Source organism: Simochromis diagramma, unplaced genomic scaffold (assembly GCF_900408965.1).
Source record: "Simochromis diagramma unplaced genomic scaffold, fSimDia1.1 OVJJ01000079.1, whole genome shotgun sequence".
Classification (NCBI taxonomy): domain Eukaryota; kingdom Metazoa; phylum Chordata; class Actinopteri; order Cichliformes; family Cichlidae; genus Simochromis; species Simochromis diagramma.
The window spans coordinates 3,425,384-3,449,023 of NW_024387075.1; the positions used below are offsets into that span (position 1 = coordinate 3,425,384).

The 23,640-nt window shown below is 38.8% G+C and overlaps 2 protein-coding genes across 3 annotated transcripts in view; one reads left to right on the top strand and one right to left on the bottom strand.

Moving 5' to 3' along the window:
- Positions 1-10,283, bottom strand: part of tspan4a (tetraspanin 4a) — a 159,246-nt gene extending 148,963 nt beyond the window's left edge. The window contains exon 1 of the mRNA XM_040045684.1: positions 10,162-10,283. The gene's annotated coding sequence lies outside the window, so the exon portion shown is untranslated. The remainder of the gene's footprint in view (positions 1-10,161) is intronic.
- Positions 10,284-14,423: 4,140 nt separating this feature from the next.
- taldo1 (transaldolase 1) lies at positions 14,424-23,609 on the top strand. 2 transcript variants are annotated; one of them, XM_040045389.1, is made up of 8 exons: positions 14,425-14,619; positions 18,618-18,741; positions 19,408-19,515; positions 20,116-20,247; positions 20,933-21,108; positions 21,911-22,108; positions 22,808-22,953; positions 23,082-23,609. In XM_040045389.1, exons 1-8 carry the CDS (start codon positions 14,520-14,522, stop codon positions 23,112-23,114), a joined length of 1,017 nt encoding a protein of 338 aa, XP_039901323.1. In that variant the 5' UTR covers positions 14,425-14,519; the 3' UTR covers positions 23,115-23,609. The 2 variants fall into 2 exon arrangements, with proteins under 2 accessions (XP_039901324.1, XP_039901323.1); XM_040045390.1 differs by lacking the exon at positions 23,082-23,609 and having other exon boundaries at positions 14,424-14,619; positions 22,808-22,986.
- The last annotated feature ends 31 nt before the right edge of the window (positions 23,610-23,640 follow it).

Below are 23,640 nucleotides of genomic sequence, written 5' to 3' on the forward strand. Positions count from 1 at the left end.
AGGGCAGCACTGTGATTAGCACTGTTGCGTCATAGTGCACCACAGCAAGACCTGAGTTCGACTCCATGATCTAAGTTTGCATGTCCTCCATGTGTTTGTCTGAGTTTCTTCCAGGTATTCCGACTTCCTCCCAGAGTCCAAAAATATACAGTTAGTGGTGTTCGGTTAATTGTGGATTATAAATTGCCCATAGACAGTGATGTGAGGTTTGAGTGTGAATGATTGTCTGTCTGTCTTTGTTAACCCTGTATGAGGCCGGTGGCTGTCCAGGGCTTTCCCACCTGTTGCCCTATGGTAGCTGGGATAGGCTCCAGTGCCCCCCACAACCCTGATCAGGATAAGTGGAAGTGGATGGATGAGAAACATGAGCATTTTTTATATATATATATATATATATATATATATATGGTGGCTGAGGCTACAATGTAGCTTTCCCATCACCAGTGTGTGAATATGTGCGTGAATGGGTGGATGACTGGATGTGTAAAGCACTTTGGGGTCCTTAGGGACTAGTAAAGCGCTATACAAATACAGACCATTTACCATATATTGCCTTGTATGATAGTTGTTTTCAGTGGATATAGTATATAATGCAACAAATGCTTGATTTAGAAAACTCTAGTTAAACAATGCCATTTTTGTGATTATTTTGTTGATCTGCCTTATTTGAAACCAAAACACAGCACATCAGCACAAACGCCTCATATCAGCTTTGAAGCACGGTAGGGGAGAGGTGATGATTTAGGCTCATTTTGCCATCACAGGCCTGTACACTTTGCAGTCATTGAGTCTAACCTTAAGTCCTCTTCATACTGGAGCTGAAGGTGGTTGTACATTTGGCTTGAATACTTCTTTTGTTATATTTATCATTTTTCAGCCAACTGTTCTATTTTTATACATCTTATTGTATATATTTTTAACATTGTGTACATACAATATATCTGTAATTTTAAAACTGACTTTTTTATTGTTAATGCCTACTCAATTTCATTTCTCCTTGTTTCATTTTTTTTATTGTCAAGAACCATCATCTAATACTGTACTATTAAAAAAACAATACAAATTTAAATTTTGATTCATTTGCAAAATTAAATACCTTCTATACTTAATCTCTGTTGAAAATACTTTACCTTCTAATACAATGCTGCACTATAATTACTTCCCTAACTATGCCTGCCTGCTGTTTGTGCCATAAAGGCTCCCAGTCACTACCCTGATTGAAAACGGTGTTGCCAGAGCAAGATATAATCCACATTTTCCGACATGTTTTGGCATCATTTGGGGACGTTGTCATTATGATGCATATCTCTATTTACAAGCTATTCATTTGAGAGCAACTCGAAAACAGTTACCTGGAAAGAAAGCCAATGAGAGAGAAGAGAGTGAACCAAAAATTGGACATTTGGGTGCTGGACAATAATAGCAAAAATGCTCTAAAGAGGTCAGGGAACATGCAGAACTTAATGATCATTCTTTTAGACTTTGTATTATTATATTGTACATAGTCACAGTTATGAAAAAGACCCCATATGGCTATATGACTGCTGCAACCCTAACTTGGATAAGTGTTGGTACCAGTTTGAAACCCCTACATCACCTCTTCACAAAGTTGGGTGTCCACATCTGCTCGGCTGGGTTATGACAACACACAGTTTGTCATTTTTGTTGTCAGCAAAATTAGCAGCAAAAAGACTAAAACAATCTCTCAAATTCCAAGAAAGTTGGGTTATTAGTTATCACGGTTAGTTATTGCTAAGACAGCATCAGACAAAGCCTGAAATGAGGTCAAAAACCTCCCCTTTCTGTTCCTGAGTTGTGGGATAAAATAACCTCCAGAAGAGGGTTTTAGCCAGAAATTACTACATCACCATGATGTCCGACCCTTTGCCTATAAAATGTCATTATTTCATCATTTTATTCTGTTAGACAAGTCTGTGAAATTTTGTCGTATGAATTCTTGAATTATGCCCAAAAACTCATTTTTGAGAGGTCACAGTGTCTCTAAGTAGACAAGCATGCCAGATGTAATGAAATTCCCTTCAGGCATCCAAAAACATAGCAAGTACAAGAATGAGACAGTCTGCTGGACGGACAGAAAATACCTCTAATGGTTGTCACCACTGCAGAGTAATCAAATGTAATGAAGCTGCTTTAAAGGTAAAATGATATTTTTGCTTATGTACAGTGCCTGTACACAAAACAATATTTAATCACCAAGCACCTGATTACTTCGCCAATCATAAGACCAAATCAAAGTGAGTGGTTAATAATTTGTCGGACCAATCATAAAGCTTTTTTAACATTTCACATTAGCAGCTTCTTTATTTTTCATGTATCTTCATCAGATCAACACATAGTGTGTTTGACAACAGCAAACTTTTATGCTGGTAACTGATAAAACTGTAATAGGCTACAGCTCTGCTCTTGAAAAGTGCATGGGAACCAGTCGTAAAGCAAAGTAGAGAAGCTTCAGCATGAGAACGTCTAAGTGCTTGAGTGGCTGACAAAAAACGCAGACACACACACACTTGAATGAATCCCTATCAAAGTCTGTAGTGCCTTGAAGATAGCTGTTCACACAGGCTCCCTATTGAGCTTTAAAGAAACGTCGCATTTTGAACTGGTAAAAAGAAAAAAAGAAAAACCAGATGTGACAAGTAAACAAGGGCATCTAAGAAGAGTTGATGCTATAATTTATAAACCACAATTTGTGTTAAATGTTTAAAAAAAACTAGGGGAGGCACAAAATTAAAGCTGTGTTCAGTTTTTCATTATAACCTCCTCTGTGTCGACTGTCAACAACAAATTCCACTTCCTTTGTATTCAGTCTGGCACGCTGCAGGATGTCATGGGGTTTGAAAACTTTCTGAAGGCATTTTACTTCTACTTTTAGAAGACAGATAATCTCTATTTTAAAGTCATGAAAATTGATTTTCACTCTGAAGCTATAGAATGATCCACGTCTGGGGAGCCAACTTCAACAAAGTTAGACTAAACGTATTAAGATCAGCAACCACGAGTGGCTTCCAGAAATTAATGTAAATGAGAGGCATGCTCTTACCGAGACCTTTGCTCAATTCATATTAGGAAACAGAGCTGGTGGAGAGAAAGCTTTGCGAGAATCTTTGAATAAGGACATGGGAGCATGAAGGATGTCTACATGTTGAAGAATTGAAAATTACACCCTATGTAAAGATTAGTCTACAGTTGCACCACCAAGAATGCTAAAAAGATTCAGCTATATACAGAGCGTAAATTCTTGCTGCTATTTTTATCCTGTAAAAGGAAAGGCAAGCCATTTAAACAGAAAAATAGAATGTATGGCTGGGCATGTCGGGGTAAATGGAGTAAATTACGGTGGACAGAGGGAGATGAAGGGTGTGCAGAAAGGAGATAACATCAAGAAAAGCAGCGTGGGGGAAAGAAAACAGCCTTGTATTTTTTCTGTGTTAAACTGGGCGTGAGACCGGGAGTTAGCAGCACTGAAAAAGTGCGTTATGGTTTGTGGTTTTCACTCAGCGCTAACATCTCAGTAGAGCTCTCAATAAGGAGGAACAGACAAAATAGACCCTTCAGAATGTAAGAGGCCATGCTGGTGCCTCACAGCTAGAGAGGACAGGCAGGGAAAAAATAAAACAACTACCAAGTGGGACGTTGAGTGTGAGCTGTTAACTGAAAATTATTGTCATTGTGACAATGGCTGTCAAACACACTCTGCCTCAATTTCCTTTTCTTATTGTTGACAGCAAACTTAAACAAATTCAATCCATCCAGCAGCAGTCCCACCACTTGTAATACTTCTGTTGTTGTACAGATAATGTAAATGAAAGTGCCTTAGATATGCTGGTGGACATTGTTTCCTTTGGGAACTGCCTAAGTCTGCCTTATGTTCCCTGTTTTCATGCTAATCTGACCTAAGAGCTGCTTACTAGTTTTTTAGTTAGCATATAGATAACTTCTCTTGCAAAACATGAGCTGCTGCTTTAAGAAAAGTTTATATACTGTGTGATGTGGACCTTTTACACAATGCTCTTATATTTAACATTCAGTTAAAGTAAAAAAAATAAATAAATAAGAGCCTACTGGTTTATTGATGACATCCATTTTTCACTTATAAATCCAGACTCATGGCCCAGTATCTATTACAGAGGAGATTTTCAATCATCTCTGAGACATACAGTCCTCCATCCAACAACTCCATATCACAACATCAATAACACAAAAAATGAAAGCACACAGGAAGGACAAAAGTAGCAGAAGTAGCTTCAAGCACTTTCAACACTCTGTTTACCTCTAGGCTTACTGCTGGTTTGTATAGCTATATTATGACTTTTGTCTTCTCCACAGAAAGTAACAAACATGAACAAGAGTGGCACATATTGGCTGCTGTTCGACACACTTTTAACAAATGACACAAGGAGTAATACCGATAGGCTACAAATTCAGCACCATGCCAGGACTGTAAGCATTACGTACAATAGGTGCTGTTTTTTATCTTGCAATAACATAAATGCAACATAAGTCAGAGCAAAGCCTGTGAGCTAAAGTGCTGCACATCACGTGGCTCACTCGCCTCACATCATATAGGAAGGCACACCCTCCCCATTTCAGGATCTGTTTAACCCTCTCAGGCTCAAATTAAACTTTTTGTTGCTAATGCACAACCAAGTCCTGCAGTGGTACTTCTGAGTAAAAAAACACTCATAAAATATGTATGTGGGACAATCAGGTTGTTAGTTTTTAACTGTTGCAAATTGGCAACGCCTGCCTTGAGAGGGTTAAACATTTTAAAACACACAGCTACAAAGTGCTTCAAAGTTTGGATAAGGCCACATTTTAAAGACGAGAAGCACTCAGAGAGCGCAGCCCGCTGCCAGGGCAGCTCACTCTCTGGGACTTATTTACTTTTAAGGGACATTACTGTATTTTCCATATATTTATTTTGGGTTGTTTTTTTACTTTAAGAAGTTTGTGGTGCAGTAAAAGTTAACGCATTTGGGGTCAACTTCAAAGAAAGGCAGATGTGAAACGCAAACATGAGATCGGAGGTCAAATGTACTTTAATGTACTTTATGCCATACTTTTAATATGTTGAAAATAAACACCAGACTTGACACGAATCTACACCTCTACAGAGTTTTATCAAAATTCAATAAAAACCTTTAAAGCTATCGTGGTTACAGACAGATTGATTCTACCAAAAACATCATCTGCTTGCTTCCAACATACAGACACACAGTCAAGCACACGGCCTCACGTTCATTCCTACATACTCACGTCAACACAGATTAGAAACCACTGATTCAGGCGTCCTGGCTTAGGAAGGCTGTTCGCAAGTTTAAAAGCTGCAACCTCATGGCTTCCTCTGGATTTACAATAAAGAGCGTGGAACAGTTAAAAGACCCTGATCAGATGATCCGAGAGGCCAACTGCTGGTTTGAGGTCTCAGCATGTTGGCCTTTATATTTTATTAATAACACTTTAAAATAAATTCTGAATTTCACTGGAAACCAGTGAAGGTAACCAAGGATGAAAGCACCGGCTAGGTTTTGTCATAATGTTACTTTTAGGTTTAATATTTAAGTGCAAATGACTTTAGTTGTCAACGTGTCATTAATATGTAAGGAAAGAATTTGACTATTTCTTCCACCATCACCTTTACACGCACTGTCTTTGCATGGATTTTTTAAATATGTCCAATAAAATTATTTTAAAGAGCCACTTCATACAGTTGTGATTATCAGTATTTCACTGAAATGCATTTTGAGTGGCCAGAATACATCATGGAAATATACATGGTTTATATACTTTTTAAAAAGGTAAAGAATTTGTGTATTTACCACAACCCAAAAGGTCAAATGTAAAAGTATTTTTAAATACTCTCTGCTGCCTTTACTTAGTTACACCCATCAGGGCCATTAAAGTTTAATGTCTCTGTATCTTATCTAGTAGTGTGCCTGTTTGGCCCAATAATGAGTTTATACTGGCCTTATCATAGCAATTTATAATTTGCTCTGATATAACTCAATAGTCTGCAGTGTTGCTTACTATTAGTGTTCATTATTCTGAATAATAACCTTTTCCCTTTATTTTTGAAACATGGTTTTGCTATCCTTCACCTTGATTTACCCAAGACGTCCCATTTTTTCTTCTGATATCAAGCAACATCTTGTTTCCTTGCAGGAGAAAGATTATAATCAGACACCCAAGAAACACCTTTCACGTTACCTATATTCAGCATAATACTGAGTATTTAGTGCTTTGCTTCTTGGCTCTTTTTTCTTTTTGCAGGGCTGGAGAAAAGTGTGCTATAAGAACACAGAGCTGAAAACTGCAGGAATAAAATATACTAGGGGAACAAAGCTGGAGAGCACCAGCTGAAATCTGGGAAAAAAGAAAAGAAAAGCTGTAGTGAAGGAACATAAAACTGAGGGAAAATTGGTAGAGTGAATTTAGAACAGAGCAGCGCACACATGCACACACACAGAGAGCTGCAGGCGGCAGTACAATGCAGCCTTGTTACATACACCTTCAGTACAGCCAGTGTTCAGGGCAATTATCCAGGGAGCAGCCACACCTAAGCCCACAAGTCGATCACAGAGCTAGAGTTGGGCAAACATCACCAACTGTGACTATTAAAGAAAGTGCTCAGCACCTCCTCTCCCAAACACATTTTCACAGTTCCAGTCGGAGCTAGGTGCCATGTGCGCCGTAAAGCAGTGAGGGAAATGCAGACAGAGAGAAATGTCAGATTGAAAATTCTAAATGGAGAGAACAGCTTTGGTCTTGGACACTTTTTGCAGGCTAAACGTAAACAGTGGGGTGGCAGCTGCCAACTGTCCAGAGCCATCAGTTCATCAGTTTAGCCATGCTGGAGCTGATGGAATGTGTGAGGACACACTGGGGAAAGGAAGCTGCTTCCTTCGTTTAACTGTGTGCACATCCTAGAATATGTTAAGGTAGTCTGACTGACTGTCACTGTGAGATGGGTAAAAGCAGGAGATTCCATGAGCAGCAGTCGGCTGCATAAAGAATGTAAGCATAACTTTTTTTTCCCTTTTTTCTAAAAGGGAAAAAGGGCCCAAAACATGCCGATAGATTTACTGATTGCTCAGTGTAATTTACTGAGGTTCTGTTTAATATGTGTATGTTTGTTCTAAAGTTTGTCTTATCTCTTGTTTTTGTTACCACATTTACAAACTTGAATTATGCATTTTGGCAATCAGCCTGATGTGATTCATATTATACTCATTATTTTCATTAACACTGAAAAAAACGCACCCTCACTGGCCACTTTGTTACGTACTCCAGTTCGACTGCTCATTGAAGCAAACACCTAATCAGCCAATCACATGGCAGCAACTCAGTCATTTAGGCATGTTGACATGGTCAAGATGACTTATGAAGGTCTGAATCAAGCGTCAGAATGAGGAAGAAAGGTGGTGAAAAGGTGGCACGATTGTTGATGCCAGGTGGGCTCATCTGATTGTTTCATAAACTGCTTACCTTCTTAGATTTTCTCACACAATCTCTGTAGAGTGAATGATCGGAAAAACAGAAAATATCCAGTGAGCTGCGACAGAAGCTACAATTCAAACAAGCTCACAGAAGTTGGACAATAGAAGATTGGTAAAACATTTGCTGGTCTGATGCATCTCAACATCTACAGCATTCAGATGGTAGGGTCAGAATTTGGCATAAACCATGTAAGAGCATGGATCTATCCTGCTTTGTATCAACTGTTTAGGCTGGTGGTCGTGTAATGATGTGGGGAACAATGTATTGGCACACTTTAAGTCGCTTAGTAGCAACTGAGCATCGTTTAAATGCCACAGCTTATCTAAGCACTATTGCTGACCATCTCCATCCCTTTATGACCACAGTGTACCATCTTCTGATAGCTGCTTCCAGCAGGATATGTCAAAGCTCAAATCATCTCAAACTGGTTTCATGAACATGAAAATGAATTCACTGTAGTCAAATGGCCTCCACAGTCACCAGATTTCAGTCCAATAGACCTTTGAGATGTGTACAGGAGAGTGTCAACCTGGTACTGGAAACAAGTATCTAATTAAGTGGGTAGTGAGTGCAGTGTTTGCATTTTGGATTTAAGTTAGGTGCTGGAATGATTATCAGAAGAGGACAGGACAAAAGCATCACATTAGGTTCTTCACAATATTGTCAGGGACGGCTATGTGGCAGCAGAGTAGGACCAAAATGCAGGACTCGAAAATGAAGCTGTTGAACAAGGCTTCGTGTGATCTGTGTTTTGGCGAAGGAATTGGCTGGAAAGATTCAGCACATTCATGGGGCTTCATCACACCGTCACTAGTGCTAAACTTACATTAACAAAACACAACATATGAAAATAACTCAGGTGAGGAAAAACCAGGAACTAGACTATAAGAAGGAAACTGAACACAACAAAGAACAGAGGGAGACTCAGACAATATGACACACCAAGTAATTAAGGGGGTGGGAAACACCAGGGAGCACAGCTGAACAGAATCTGACTGACGAAACAAGAAGAAGCCAAACAGAACATAGAAGATACTATTGAGACAGAGGTAGCACAAAAAATGAAAACTAAATATCACATACCCTAATGTTTCCACAGACTGGAAAAAAAGGGAAACTCAGTCATGAGGAAATAATATTCTACTGAAAGGACGAGATATAGAGCTAGAACATAAATCATATCTCTAAACCCAAAGGAATAAATCGTGAGCTCACAGAAAGCTTGACCATGGCAGATACAGTCATGCTTTAGGTCAGTTTGTGCTGCTTTTGAATAGCATTATGTTGCATTTTGTGTTTCTAATATTACATCCTTGGCATTTATATCAGTTTGGAGAAATAACTGAAAAGCCAGTCAATGTCAACAAACTGCAGCCTCCGAGCATGCGCACAGTATGCATGAACACTTTGGTCAATTCATTTTGAATATGATAGCCTTCGTAAAGGTAACATTGCTGTTTACAGAGGTGCACCTACTGGAATAACTGGCAGCTGCATGGGTGCATATTACAGTGTTTAATCTGTTTAAAAAAAAAAAAAGATGTGGGCAGTAGTTTAAAGGTCTGCGTAACACTAACTAGCAACTCCAAAAGGAAGAAAATGACCTTCAGATCCCTGTTTGTTTAGCACAGCAGCTCTATAAAGAGTGGGAGTTTTTTCTAGCACAGATTTTTCCTATTTAAAAGTCTTAAAGCTGCATTGGATTGTGGTCACAACAACAGTGTGGCATCTGTTTGTGCGCATACAACTGGTTTTCTCACTCTATAATAATGTTTATTTACATGTGTGACTTTTTGGCACACATGTAAATATGGTAAATATGGTTTTTTTCCAACAGTAGGAATAACACTAGATGGGCCAAGAGGTACAAGATTATCTCCTGTTCTAGACTAGATTTCCAGAAGCAATTTAACTCAATCTCAGTTGAGATTAATGTTTAATGTGCCACATGAATACTGGGGCAGCTTCATATGGGAGGATTTAAGACCTCTGCTAACCTAACATAAGGGTTGTATTGTATGGCAGAGAATTCCTCTGCACTTTGCCAGACCAGCCACAACTTTGAGAAGTTAGCGAGGCCTTAAGTTCCTGTAACCCCACATGGAGAAAAAAAGGAAAACTAATGGGAGGGGATAGCTTCAGGAATGGTTGGTATTTCGAAATGTTGTTCTTCTCCACAAGTTTATTTTTGTCTCTTTCATCGAGACCCAGGAAACCCTTTCTCTGCCAATCAGAGAGCTCCATCCCTAAACATCCCCAGATATCTACAGTCACAACATACAGGAGAGCTAGTATGGACAGTGGCTCACAAGTATTAAAAACAGACAGGCCAGTGTTAGAAAGAGGACTTTTTTTTCCTTATTGGTGATGAGTGAGCTCAAGTATGATTAATCTAATCCCACCTTTAAGTAAACGGAGTGCAACGTTCATTAAACAATTCACACAAGATAAACGGCACCAGGATACGGTTATCACATCTAATTAGACAACCTCAGCCCATGAAAGCTTCATATTTATCAACGTTAAATCTCTGTAACAAGATCACTGACATCTCTGTTGGAGCTAGAAAATCGACGGAACATAGAAAGTAGCAGAGAAGTTAGAAGTAAGAGCCTAATAGTTATGACAAGAAAAGTGACTTACCGCTCACTTCTCTCACGGCTGTCTCTCTTCTTTACTCAGTCTATGACAAAACTTCTCAAGTCGGTCCCTTAACCGCACTCGGTCTCGCCCTCTCTCCCTCTCCCTCTTTACATGGACGCACATGTGACAGCCGCCGAACAGCCGAGCAGCGAAATGGCGACATCTAGTGTTCACTAGCGCTACAGCACTGAAAATCAATAATCATCTTTTGTGGAGCGGAGCGCCCCCTGACAATTTCCACAGGTAATTTATGGGCTAATTTGGTCTGACACAGTGGGTGATTTCAAAGAAGCATCCGATGAATACAAATAACTACATAAAGTAAAGACATTTTTTTGTCCACGCACAAACATATTGATGGTTTCCAAGCTAATACTTGATTTAAAAAAAACAACAACAACTAACACTGATATTTCCATCACATACCTGCAAAACACTGATTTTCAGAGCTCACAGTGTTTTGATAAATATATATTTGTCAAGCAAATCAAAAGAAATGTAAAGAGTCTGTGCCTTGCAATACATTTTCAGCATAACTATGTCTGCTAACTATTTAACCGTTTCTCAAGCTTGGTAGTAATTTCCCATTAAAATTCATCCATACTTAAATGAAAATGTCAGATGTCACATTTCAAAACATCTAGCAGTTATGCTGACATTTCACTAGTGACGCCAGTAATAAGGACACAGAAGGGAGGTTTTTGGCTCAACATCACTGACTTCCAAGATGGAGAAGAGCTGGGGTGTAAAGAGGCCGAAGCTCTGGTAAAATAAAGAACAGTAATTAATGAAGCTGTTTTTACACTACCAGTGTCCCTGATGCTAGAAGAGAGGTCATAAGGACACATCACCAGGAAACCTTGAATAAATTTTGCTCTATTCCCATGTGAACTTTGACCTCCTGGTGGCAAAAGTCAGAAGATCTCCAACATCAGTAGGAGTCAACCTGTACAGACCATCTGCACCACAGGCTCCAAGTGCTCAGCACTATCAGCAGACCGAAGGCTACTCCACCTGTGGGATTCAAATATTTGATGTACTTTTTCTTTTCTAAAGTGCTGACAAATTGAATGATGGCAGCACAAGCTGAATGACATGGTTGAGAGATTGTGATTAAGTGTGCTGAAAGCTTAAAAATGCTCAAATAAAACTAGCAAACATGCTGTCTGCTCTTGTGGAAAAAGTGTTGTATATTTCAAAGTCAAGTATGTAAGATGCCCTCAAATACTGATGGGATCCATTTTTGATGAGTATGACGAGTAGATTTTGCTACACTTTAAGAAATTGAACACGTGTTCTCAGTAGATCTCACACACAGTGTAGATGAAAAATTTGCATGCAAGCTCTATAAAGATTGATCCTTTATTCCTTCAGCCCTGCAGTCATTGGAAAAAGAAAGCTTTCACAGAACTCTATGCAGCCTTATGAAACTAAGTACACACCATGATTCAGTAGCTTGCAAAACCACCTTTAGTGGCAATAGCTTGAAGTAACCATTTTTTCTATGACTTCATCAGTCTCTCTCATTGCTGTGAAGAAAATTTGGCCCACTCTTCTTTGCAGTGTAGAGAGTTCTAGACTTTGACTGGGCCATTGCAATTTTTTTTTCTTTTTTAGACATTCTGCTATACTTTGGTATACAGATAAATTCAGGGTTGACTCAATAATTGCAAAGTGTTCTTATCCTCTAAGAAGCCCAAACCATCACCCCTCCACCGTTGTGCTATTTTGTGGTATTTTGTGTTTTTGCTGACATGCTGTGTTTGTTTTGCGTCAGATGTGCCACTGTGCATTATGGCCAAACATCTCCACTTTCATCTTGTCTGTCCAAAGCACATTTTTCCAGAAGAGTTGGGGTTTGGCTCAGATGCATCTTTGCAAACAGAAGGTGCTGCCATGTTCTTCTTAGAGAAAATAAGCGTTGTCCTGGTAGCCTTTCCAAACAAACCATACATGTTTGGCTTTCCTCCAATCATATTGTCATGAAAGTTAATGTTTAACATGCTAACTGAGGCCTTTAAAAATCTATATAAAGTCCAGTGAATACATTTTTTCTTTTTTCTTTTCAGCATGAATGTATGTCCAGCAAGGACTTTACCAGAGGTAAAACACAAAAGTTACATCCTAAATGCAAAAATGTAAACTTTATTTGCCCTTGGGGTAGCCATTGTTCAATAAATATGCTCAATATATTTTATTTGTGGTTTGTGGTTTGATATCACATGTCAACTGTGAGGTACCCCAGAATATAAATCTTCCAGTCAAGCAGCCCTACGGGCTATTAAATATAAGCGACAATATTATTGCGCTGCTAGAACCTGGGGATTGACGTGCTACTTTTGAATACAGACAGATTTGCTGAAAGGCAGGAAGGGTAATCACACCAAATGTAATGGTTTCTAAAATGAAATTGTTCCCATATTACTGCAAATCAGACTGAGATACAGGTGGCTGTTACTGGAGGGCTCAAAGATTTGTCAGCAACAGGTGGCCCAGCGGAGTTACAGAAGTAATCAAGCAATCAAAATCACATAAGGCCATGGCATATTGTTAAAGTGCAGAGCAGACTCTCTTCCCATAGTGTAATTAAATATTTAGAAGGTTAGACTTTTCATCTAATATTCCATAATTCACACAGTAGTTTAAATGTTACTGCACAGTGGGTAAAAACTTCAAGTCTGTAAGTGAATTTTTTCAATACGCTTTATTGCACCAAAGTACTATAAAGCCGCAAATAAATGAATAACGATTTAGAATATGGGAACCTGTAGAAACGGTTATGCTAGCTATTTATAAGTCCCCCATAACTGTGCATCATCTTATATGCTCCTTATAATGCAAAATAGAGAGGATTAATATAAAGTGTTGTCCTAAAGAAACTATCTGGATGGACAGATGGATGCATCCAGATACAAAGTGAATAGCAAGTCTCAACAATACTTCCACCAGTCATTTGACAGGTATGAATCTGTAGACATACGTACGCGGAATGAAACTTAAAGCGACCGTTTTTATTGCTGGGAAGACTTTTCATAAGAAACAAAGTTGATTAAAAAAAAAAAAAAAAAAACTCAAAAATGAAAACTAGAAGCTAACAACTAAGAAACACAAGGAAAACAAACCAGAACAGGAACTTTGAACTAGAGTTAAGCCAGGACCACAAAGGGTGCAAACACAGCACAGAGAGAAACAACTACAACTAACAGAGAGAAACACATGGTTTAAATACACAAGCAGGACAACGAGAGGATGGGGAACAGGCGGTAACACAGCTGGGAGAAATCAGACCTAAAGAGACAAGGGGAAGCACAATCAGACACACTGCATACAGGACAGGGCCTATCAAAATAAAACAGGAAACACACGACAGGCGCTGACGAGACACTGAACAGAGGGGACACGGAGCCCAGGGACAGGAGTAACAAACTACGACATGAGACACGACTGACTGGTGCAGCAAGAAAATAAACATGAAGACAGAACTAAACCTATACTAACTAAACCTACATGAGGGGCAAAGGAACAAAACCCAAGAACTAGAAATCACAAAGCAAAGAAGAACTAGAGAAATACAGAACTATAAACCAAAAGACTAGTAATGATAAACCACGATGAACTCAAATATTAATAATAACACAGAACACAATACACTGGGTCACCGACCCAGGACTGTGACAATATTCTTTTAATCATTGGTATGGGAGCAAAAACACCAAAAAGAAATACAACACAAGGGATAGAATTTCTTCAACAATGGTGGAGAAGGTAGTCATAGATTTTAAATAAACAAAAGAACTAATATTGCTACACAGAAATACAACATCACAAGAAGATGTTGTGCATTAAAGTGTAATTAAGTAAGTTTATGGAGATTAAATAAATGGCTATCAAAAGTACACACTGGTCTGAAAACAGGCTCCTATATTTGGGAGGTTGTTTTTTTTTAAAACTTTACCACAGGTCGAGCCAGTGCAACAGATTGCGAAAGATATAAGAAGTATCTGAGCTCTCCACCACTGAATGAGAAGTATTTTTTTATATTTGGTGTTGTTGTTCAGCACTTTGGTCAGCCTTGTTGTTTTTAAAAGTACTTTATAAATAAAGCACTGGTATAGTATAGTAAGTGAGGAATAATATAATGAATTGCCCGACTGGTTTCCATTTTTAAAATAAACTGTAGACAGACGTTATAAGTGAACTTTTTTTCTGCGCACTTCCTCTAACAGGTCTCTGCGCGCCCCGGATGACGCCTTCCTCTTTTACGCCGCGCGCTCCCGTCCTCTTACGCTGGGCGCTGTGACATTCCTCCCGGTCTCACGTGTTTTGTGTGTATAAAAGGGTCCCAGTCTCGCCTCATTATGTCTAGCGGGTCACCAGACAAACGGCGAAAGATGGAGTCGGCGCTGAACCAGCTGAAGAAGCACACTGTGGTGGTGGCAGACACGGGAGACTTCAACGGTAAAACCCGTTTTATCCCATGCTAACGTTAGCTGGTTAGCATGCTAACTAAGTGACAAGGAAGGATCCAGCGTTGAAGTGAATGACCGCGGTGGTGTCGATGTCATGAAGTGGGTGTGAGCATCGAAGTGACTGTGTTTAGTTAGCCAGCTAACGTTAGCTATATAACTGTTTCATGTCAGTTGGAAATTAGTTTTCCGGTTAACTACTGAAGTAGATGATCCTATTACTGGTTATTAACGTTACTTAACAGTATCTACGTACTATTAGCTGCACTAGCAAACAATGCAAACTGAATAATAACACACCTCTCTTTTATTCTAATAAAAATGTTGTTATCTTTATATAATAGAATATGTGTGCGGTGTGAACGCAAAATTGATTAGGCAAACCAAAGTTGCAGACTACTGTGTGCACACTGCCTGTGTAAGTGGTTGTAAAATCAGATTATCCTTCCTCGTTTGTCCAGTTCTTGTAACAGAGGTAAAGCTCATGTTTCTCAATAGGTCAGAATGAGGAACAGGGCTGGAAAAAATATTAGATTTACACTGTGATGCAAAACCAGATGGTTCGTCGTGCACCGCCTGCACAGTCAGGATGACACGACAGAGTCAGGATGACACGACAGAACTGGACTCATGTTGCCAGGCATGACTCTGGAAAGCTGATACTCCCAGATCCGTATACTTTTTATTTCTTTAGCCTTTTGCTGAACTATAAACTTAGTTTATTGCCTGTAATTTAAACAAATATGTTTGTGAATGCCTCCATAATAAGAATGGGCATAACAAAAATGCTGTGCAATACAGTCCAGTCCATTTATGTTTTACCAAAAATTGGTCTGTGGTGAGAACATTAAGAAGGCTTTGGCTTTAAGTATATATTAATCTGATTATCACCAGTTATTCATAGTTGTCTGTACTTTTAGATTTAATTGTACTTGGAGAAGTATGTATTTTTCCTAGTACAGTTTGCAGATGCTTTACAGCAGGAGTGTCACGTTTCACTGGTCTGTTGAAGCGACAGTTGTGATTTGATGCTATATAAGTGAAATTGAATCGAAATGGTCTGACCCACTTTAAGATCAAAGTGGGCTGTATGTGGCCCATGCTAGGAAATGGGTTTGACATCCCTGCTTTACAGGAAGAATAATGTAACCCAGCAGTTTGTACTAGCAGGAGTAAAAAAGTTGAAGAGCAAGAATTTTCCAGAAAGAAGCAGATACTTTTTTTGATCATCTGTCTCTGTCACTCAATGCTGATATACACATGTTAATCTTAACTGCTGTGAATACCTCTGTCACTACCACCATCAATAAAAAAACAAAGATGTTTTGCAGAGGGCTGCAATAAGAGAAGTGGTCAGTCGAGATTTGCCCAACAGCTCATCTGTCTTTTATGAAATGCATTTCTCGTCTTTCACCTGTTGCAAGTTTAGACATGCGTGTTGCAAGACCAGGTCAAGCAGAAACATGTTTGCTTTCACATGAAGACATGGTGAAACACAGTTAACCAACACAGTTTTGCTTAATTTAATGAAGTGAGGGGATAAAAAGTTCTCAGCAGTGGACTAAAAGTTAGTGGAGGTTGCTCTTATGAAATTTGGCTACTTGTTAACTAATTAGCCGGCTTGAATATTGACGTTTTAAAGGAAAACATGCATTTTGTTAGGGTTTCTTATTGAACAAAGACTCAAAAGTTTACATAAGAAATATGTGATTTGTCTACCAGGATCAATACAGACTTTGAGTTGACATTGTGATCAAGGCAGTAATGTTTATGTATTTGCAGGTAGGTTATGGATATATGTTTAGTATACAAACTTGTCTTTATGCACACAACATTTTAACTGACCAGTCAAATTAAATGCATTCACTGATTTAAAACGATGTTTTTATTTTCTTATGGTGTGGGTAATTAGATGTGATCTCATGTGCTTTTAAATGTCCCTCACCTACCAAGTCATGCAAGTGCCATCATCAGTTTATTTGTAGGAACTCTGAAGTATAGTGTGTGTAAATGTAATTACACTGGCATATATACACAGTCTTGTTTATGATCAATGTAGCGACTTCCACAGTATTTTACCTGCCTAAACACCTTTGGCAGTGGAAGTTTTTTGGATTCCTTTTTTTTTTTTTTTTTATGTCAAACCTTAAGTATTGGGTATGTTGTCATAATCAGCAGTACTTGAGCAGTTGATGACGAGTGTCCAGTTCAGACCTGCTGACCTGTAGAAGGAGGGGGTTGAGAGATAACGTGCAACAGGACAGACACAGCCTTTGTTCTGTGGATGAAGAGTTGGCAGCTCTGACTGAACCATGCTGCTACTATTCAGTGCTGACATAAAACCCCTGTGGTGGGTGAAAAGGCCCCACCACTCATGCATTTCAAATAAAATTTCTGTCCTGTGAACTGCAACAGGTTGTTTTCTTTAAGGCCTGTAGACTGGGGCATACATTTATTATATACCTTGTGACTTATTGTTATGCATCAAAGACATTAGGTTCTTTTAATTTATTGGGTTTTTTTGGAATTGTAGTAATTTGATGTTTTGCCACTAAAGATTTAATTAGTTGAATATTAATTATTAGATTAGGTTTGCACAACAGCCCTTCAGTATATTGGCGACCTGTCCAGGGTGTACTCTACCCTATGCTTGGCCTGGTACAATTAAAGTCTTATTCAATGTAGAATAGAAAAATAACAAAAATCAGTTTTCTCTTTTCTTTTTCTTTTTGGAGACTGTACATGTTTACACAGTAGATGGCACCATTTTCTACCTGCAGGTAGCAGTATGTTGATTCAGCATGAGTGAGTTATTTTCTTGTTCTGTCAGTTCTTTTAGTCCTCTTTAACACTGATGAATTTTAGTTGAAAATAAGGAAGATCTAAAGTTTAGAGCTTCCTTATTTTCAACTAAAATAAGGAATCTAAACAACTATAGTTTAGATTCTAAACTATAGTTGTTTAGTGGGATAACCAGTCTTAACTGTGCTATTGACACAGACGAATACACGTGTCCTTGTTGCAATACACTGTGTCTTTGTTGGCAGGTCCTAGCTGTTACTCCTGATGGCCTAGCTTGGGAGTTAAAATATAAATTTGTATGGCAGGTTTGGGTATGGCAACAGAAAACTATTGTTTTTAATATAGATCTGATGTGTGGAAAGGCTGGTGTTTATATAAGGTAATAAATTAATTATTAAGCACAGCAGCCAAGAGTTTCTTGTCCTTCTGTTTTGCCCCATATGATCCACAGACATCCTGAGAACATTTCCAGGTAAAATGTTTCCATAGGCCTTTAGTTTTAATTATACGTTGTAAGCTAAGGTGGTGGAATATTTAAAATAATGTTTTTTGCCTCATGTAGTATTTAGCAAACTTTATTACCATTAGATATGTAATCCATGTATTGGCCATCAGTGGTACAGTTTGCAGGTAAGTTGGTGGGTACTTTCAGTTGCATCATTATTTCCCCAGGGGTCGCCACAGTAGATGGATCCACATGTTGATTTCGAACAGATTTAAAAAAACAAACAAACACAAAATGAAAACACCACATGCTCTTCCTGACACAACTTTGATTTATCGAGGTTCGGGACCAACACCAGTACAGTAGGTTGTGCCCTCCATCCTCAGGCTGTATTTTTGGGTCACCTTCTGACCTCAAACCAGGGCTCTTTCATGTGTTAGATGAATGTGTTAACCACTGTACCACAAAGGCATTGCTTTTAGTCACTCAGCAGCAGTCTTTAAAGGGCTACCAATTAGCATAGCATTATTTCAGAAGGGGCTGCGTCTGAAACACCATCTCCCCTGTGGTCAATGCTGTGTTTGTTTTGTTATGTTTCATCTGTAATTTATTATTGCAGGTTAAACATATTTAATATATTTAAACACATGGTTGGTACCTCTCTGTACTCCTGCTTTAATCTAGCCTGGCTAACGAGGTGTTTATGTGACTGAACTGTTTTGATCTGTGTTCCAATACGGCAGCCATTGATGAATACAAGCCTCAAGATGCAACCACCAACCCATCTCTTATCCTGGCTGCTGCTAAGATGACAGCCTACCAGCAGCTGGTGGATCAGGCCATCAAGTATGGCATGGCCAAGGGCGGGTAAGTACAGTGCACAAATGGGTCAAACACACTGTGGCTAAACTGTCCTTTAGTTAAATAGATGTTGGACTACACTGGGGGATATTTTGTGCCTCTTAGATGTCTGCACATTACACAGCTCGTCTGTGGAAGCTCTCGGGACATTCCTTAATTTACAGCAGTGAATCTAATAAAATGTGCATCTTTTCTGCTTAAACCTGATATCTGATGGATTTTTTTTTTTTCTTTAATATGTTGTCGATTCATGTGGCGTGGAGTTTAATTAGACATTACACACTAAATTAATCAGATTTTGTGAGGCTAAGTTGTTTAATTTTCTGTGGACTAAAAAAAACAACATGTCATTGTTGTCATGCCGATGAGGTTTTAGTATTTAAAAACACCTTTCGTGCCTCTTGGAAAATATGATGGGTGATAGGAAGCACGTTTGTCTTGATTTCCCAAAGCTACACGGTAAACTGAAACACTGTGTGAACAGAACATGTTAAAACCATAGTAAACACCTAGACCAGTAGTCTATGATTTTACTAATGTGGACTTCTCAGCCATTGTGTAATGTGTTCTAAAATTCAACATTTTGAAGAAATGTTGATTGGTTTTCTGACTTGTTGTCATTGTAACTGAAACGTGGAGATGGTCAGCCTTTTTGTCTCTGTCTCCATTAAGAACCGAAGAGGAGCAGGTAGCAAACACCATGGACAAGCTGTTTGTGAGTTTTGGGCTTGAGATCCTCAAGAAGGTCCCAGGCAGAGTCTCAACTGAAGTGGATGCCAGGTATATGCAAACCTATAACAAAGTGCTATTAATGACACAAGATGTGAAATGTTTACTGGCTTGAGCTTTTCAAATCTACACAGTAGACAAAGAGAAACTTTAAGCAATGAGGCAAGTTTCAGATAAGATGCCATTCTTGCACAAAAAACCTTTTATTAGAGGGCAGCACATAAGTGTTTCCTAATATATTAGTGTCATTCAGAGCATCAGGGAATATTTAAGAGCCTGAAATTTGAGATTTTAACCACTTGTTTGTTTTTTTGTTGTTGTTGTTGTTGTTTTTTTTAACCAGCAGCTAAGTTGTGTTATTGATAATAAACAACTGGTAGAAGCTAATCAACTTTCTCTGAGAAATGCAAATTGATTTAGCAAACTCTTATCATTTATGTGTTCTCTGTAAAACCAATGGGGGGGAAAAAGTACCTGAATAGTGAACTGATTGAGCTACAGAATATGGCATTTATAGCAATCTCTTAAAAGCTGTTTACCATTTAACTTGTTGTCACAGGAAACACAGTCGCAAAACAAATAAAGCAAAGAATACTTGCTCTTAGATTTTAAAATGCCAAACAGCTGTGTTGGTTCTCATTTATGTCACAGGCTGTCTTTTGACAAAGATGAAATGGTTGCAAAAGCCCTGAAGCTCATTGCACTTTATGAAGAGGCAGGCATTAGCAAGGAACGCGTACTCATCAAGCTGTCATCAACATGGGAAGGAATCCAAGCTGGGAAGTGAGTATGAAGTGTGCTATACTCTCGGATGCTGCACTTGCGTATGTGTGAGTGAGTGTATTTCATTTTGAAAGCATAAAGTCTTCTAGAGAAGGAGCAGCTTTCTTTTTCAGTCCTGTTACTGATAAAGAGACCCCAACATATATGAGCCCTTTAACTGACCTCAGATTAAGCACTGCTTTCCAATATTTGTTAAATGAATTATAGCAAACATGTAATGGAACATCAAAACACGTTTGCATAAAATCACAGCCGGTGTATTTCACCGGTCAGTCACGTCTGTGTTTACTTCTCCCCACAAACAGGAGCACATGCAGCATGAGTGCAATAACAGCTACTCAACAAGTGTGAAACCCAGCAAACAAACCACTATTTGCTGTTAAATCATCACATTTTGTTGTAAACCAGTGTAAACAAGAACATGATGTAGCTTTTTACTCTGGCAACATGGCTGCTCATATCTGGTGCGACAGTACCCGCAGGCTAGAAAACAAAGTGAAAGAAAGAAACCCCTCAGAAGTCAGTGGGCCAAAGAACAACATGTTAGTGTTTTCATGATGATCTTGAGCTTGGCCCTTTGAGAAGATGTTTGAAACGGGAACTGGTATAACATTGTGTGTAACTTATTTTTTGTTATCAATGTGTTCTAAATAAATGTTTTTGTTTGTTTTGCTTGTTTGTTCAGGGAGCTTGAGGAGAAGCATGGTGTTCACTGCAACATGACGCTGCTGTTCTCTTTCGCTCAGGCCGTAGCCTGTGCCGAAGCAAAGGTAACGCTTATATCGCCCTTCGTTGGACGCATCCTTGACTGGTATAAGGAGAATACAGATCGCAAAAGCTACGAGCCACATGAAGATCCAGGTAAAAACACTGCAGTTATGAGACGATATTGTCAGTCACCAGTTTATTTGATACACATGTTTAAAACGGACTTGCAGTAAATCTTGTGTTTTACTTTATCCATTGACTGTATCATTCTGTGGTTGCTTGTGTTAGAAACACAACAGCATCACGAAGCTATTCAGTGAAAAGAAATGTTTAATCACAACTCTGCTCGTCAGATGAGCTGAGAACGGTTTGATTTGTGGGTGGGTGTGCATCATATCCCTTTTTTCTGCATAATTGTATTCTCACAGTTTAAAAACAGAGCTAATAGAGATAATGTGTTTAAAAAGAGGTGTAATTAAAATAAATGAAACTTCATCGAAGCTTCTGCAAGTGGATTACAAATTACTGAAGAAAATGTTCAGAGACACAGCAGCTCACTTATAATGCATGTGCTCAGTGTTGCTTTAGCTTTGTGGCAGTGCCAGATGATATGCAGTTAGGGAAAAGCATTTATACAGGCTTTAGTAAGTGGATGAGACATCGATTAAATTATAACTTCTACAGTGACACTGTGTGACAGCTTACCTGTCTGAGGTAAAGAATGTGATTTGATGTTTGGATCGATCACCTCTGGGATAATTAATTAATGTAATTACAGTTTCTGATGTTGCAGGTGTATTGCGTGGCAGTATTGTGTAATATAATAATGAGTCAGCCATGTAACTGAAAACTGGATTGATTTACACCATTACCTTAAAAATCAAACTGCTACAACAGTTGTATCTTGATCAATTGGTGACCTCTTCTTCTTTGGTTGTGTATTTCTTCTTCTCAGGTGTGGTGAGTGTGACCAAGATTTACAACTACTACAAGAAGTTTGGCTATAGCACTGTTGTGATGGGGGCCTCCTTTAGAAACACAGGGGAAGTGAAAGCCCTCGCAGGCTGTGACCTGCTCACAATCTCCCCCGGTCTGCTGGCAGAGCTCAGCCAGGATCACAGTGCTGTCACGGAGATGCTCAGTGTGGAGAAAGGTACTGCTCTCTGACTTTAAAAAGATGCAGAATATTGCTCTCTGAAGTATTTTTGCCAGTTTTGTGTTAATTATGTTAGGGTGAATTAAAAAATGAGAACTTGGTCTACCCTAGATTATTGTGGTTTGAAGCTTTTAACTGGATTTTACCAAAAACATCTTTTCATTTAGTTTTAAAATCATTTCTGGCTAGAGTACATTCTGTGCTACTGATGAGAACAATGTGGTTCTCACACCTGTTTAATTTACATGCACACACGTTTTTGTTGTTACAAGACATTTCCTTGTCAACAGAAAGGGCATTTCCTCTGTGAGCCACACTCATTAGTGACATTCCACTAAACTCTAGTACCACAGTCACCTTATCTAAAAACTAAACAGACCTAAAAATGCACTTTGGGTTTTTTTGGACCAGTCACAAGTCTGCCACACATCCCATCTTTTCTGGAGAGTTTCACCTAACCATTTAAAACAGATTAAAAGATCAGAAGCACAAGCTTTGTTTTAAAAATATTTTCTATTGCTCTGTACAAGTAGGACTTGTTTAATTATCTTCTGGTTTATGTTTCCCCAAAACCTAGGGACACTTTCCCTAATGCAGAGAAGAGTATTCTAGATGCATCAGGACAGCTTTTGATTGAAATCTGTAAGCAGCCTTTCTCTGCTGCCACATTGAACCTGATGTTTTTGATTTTTGCAGCCAAGGCCTGTGATCTGGAGAAGGTCCACCTGGATGAGAAGACTTTCCGCTGGGAGCACAACGAGGACCGCATGGGTGTGGAGAAACTGTCTGACGGCATCCGCAAATTTGCTGCTGACGCCGTGAAGCTGGAGACCATGATCAAAGTAAGATTGTTTGATTAAACAAATAAATATTACACATGCATTATGCTGTCTGCCTAAGCTATCTCCAAGTTATCCTTTTTCTTGATACTATTTTTTTTTTTTTTTTTTTTTTTTTTTCCTCTCTGAAGGAGAAAATTCTGAGTGTGAAGAACGGGCAGTAATTGAAACACATGTGGTGTGTCATGCCCTGTGACAAGAGGTATGAGGAATTGGGGACCAAGGCAGTTAAGAAGGTTAACTCCTTCTTAAAAGATCCAAAGCAACGGTGGGCCTTCCCCTCCTCATCTGATCAAACTCCAGGGATCCTTCTCCCAAATGAAAACCTTTCCTCTCGTGGGCTGGTACTGACCAACAAGCTTGTTTATAAAATTGTCTGATTATTAACAGAAATTTTTACCTGAAAGGAAAAATAAACAGCTTCACTGAAAAGATGTTATGAGGCTTAACCAAGTCTCTGTTAATGATGTCATGTGACTACTAGAAAGGAACATGGATGCTTTTTTTTTTGTTTTTTTGGCAAGACAGGACCACAGTTTTGGCACTAACTTTATTTTTTATTTTTTTATTTTTTTGCCCTTGACCATGTAACAATGACATTTCTACCAATCATTCCTCCTAATGTTTGATCTTTCAATAAAAAAGCATCTCAGTCTTCAGAGTTGTGTTATTTTGTGTGTTTGTTGTTTT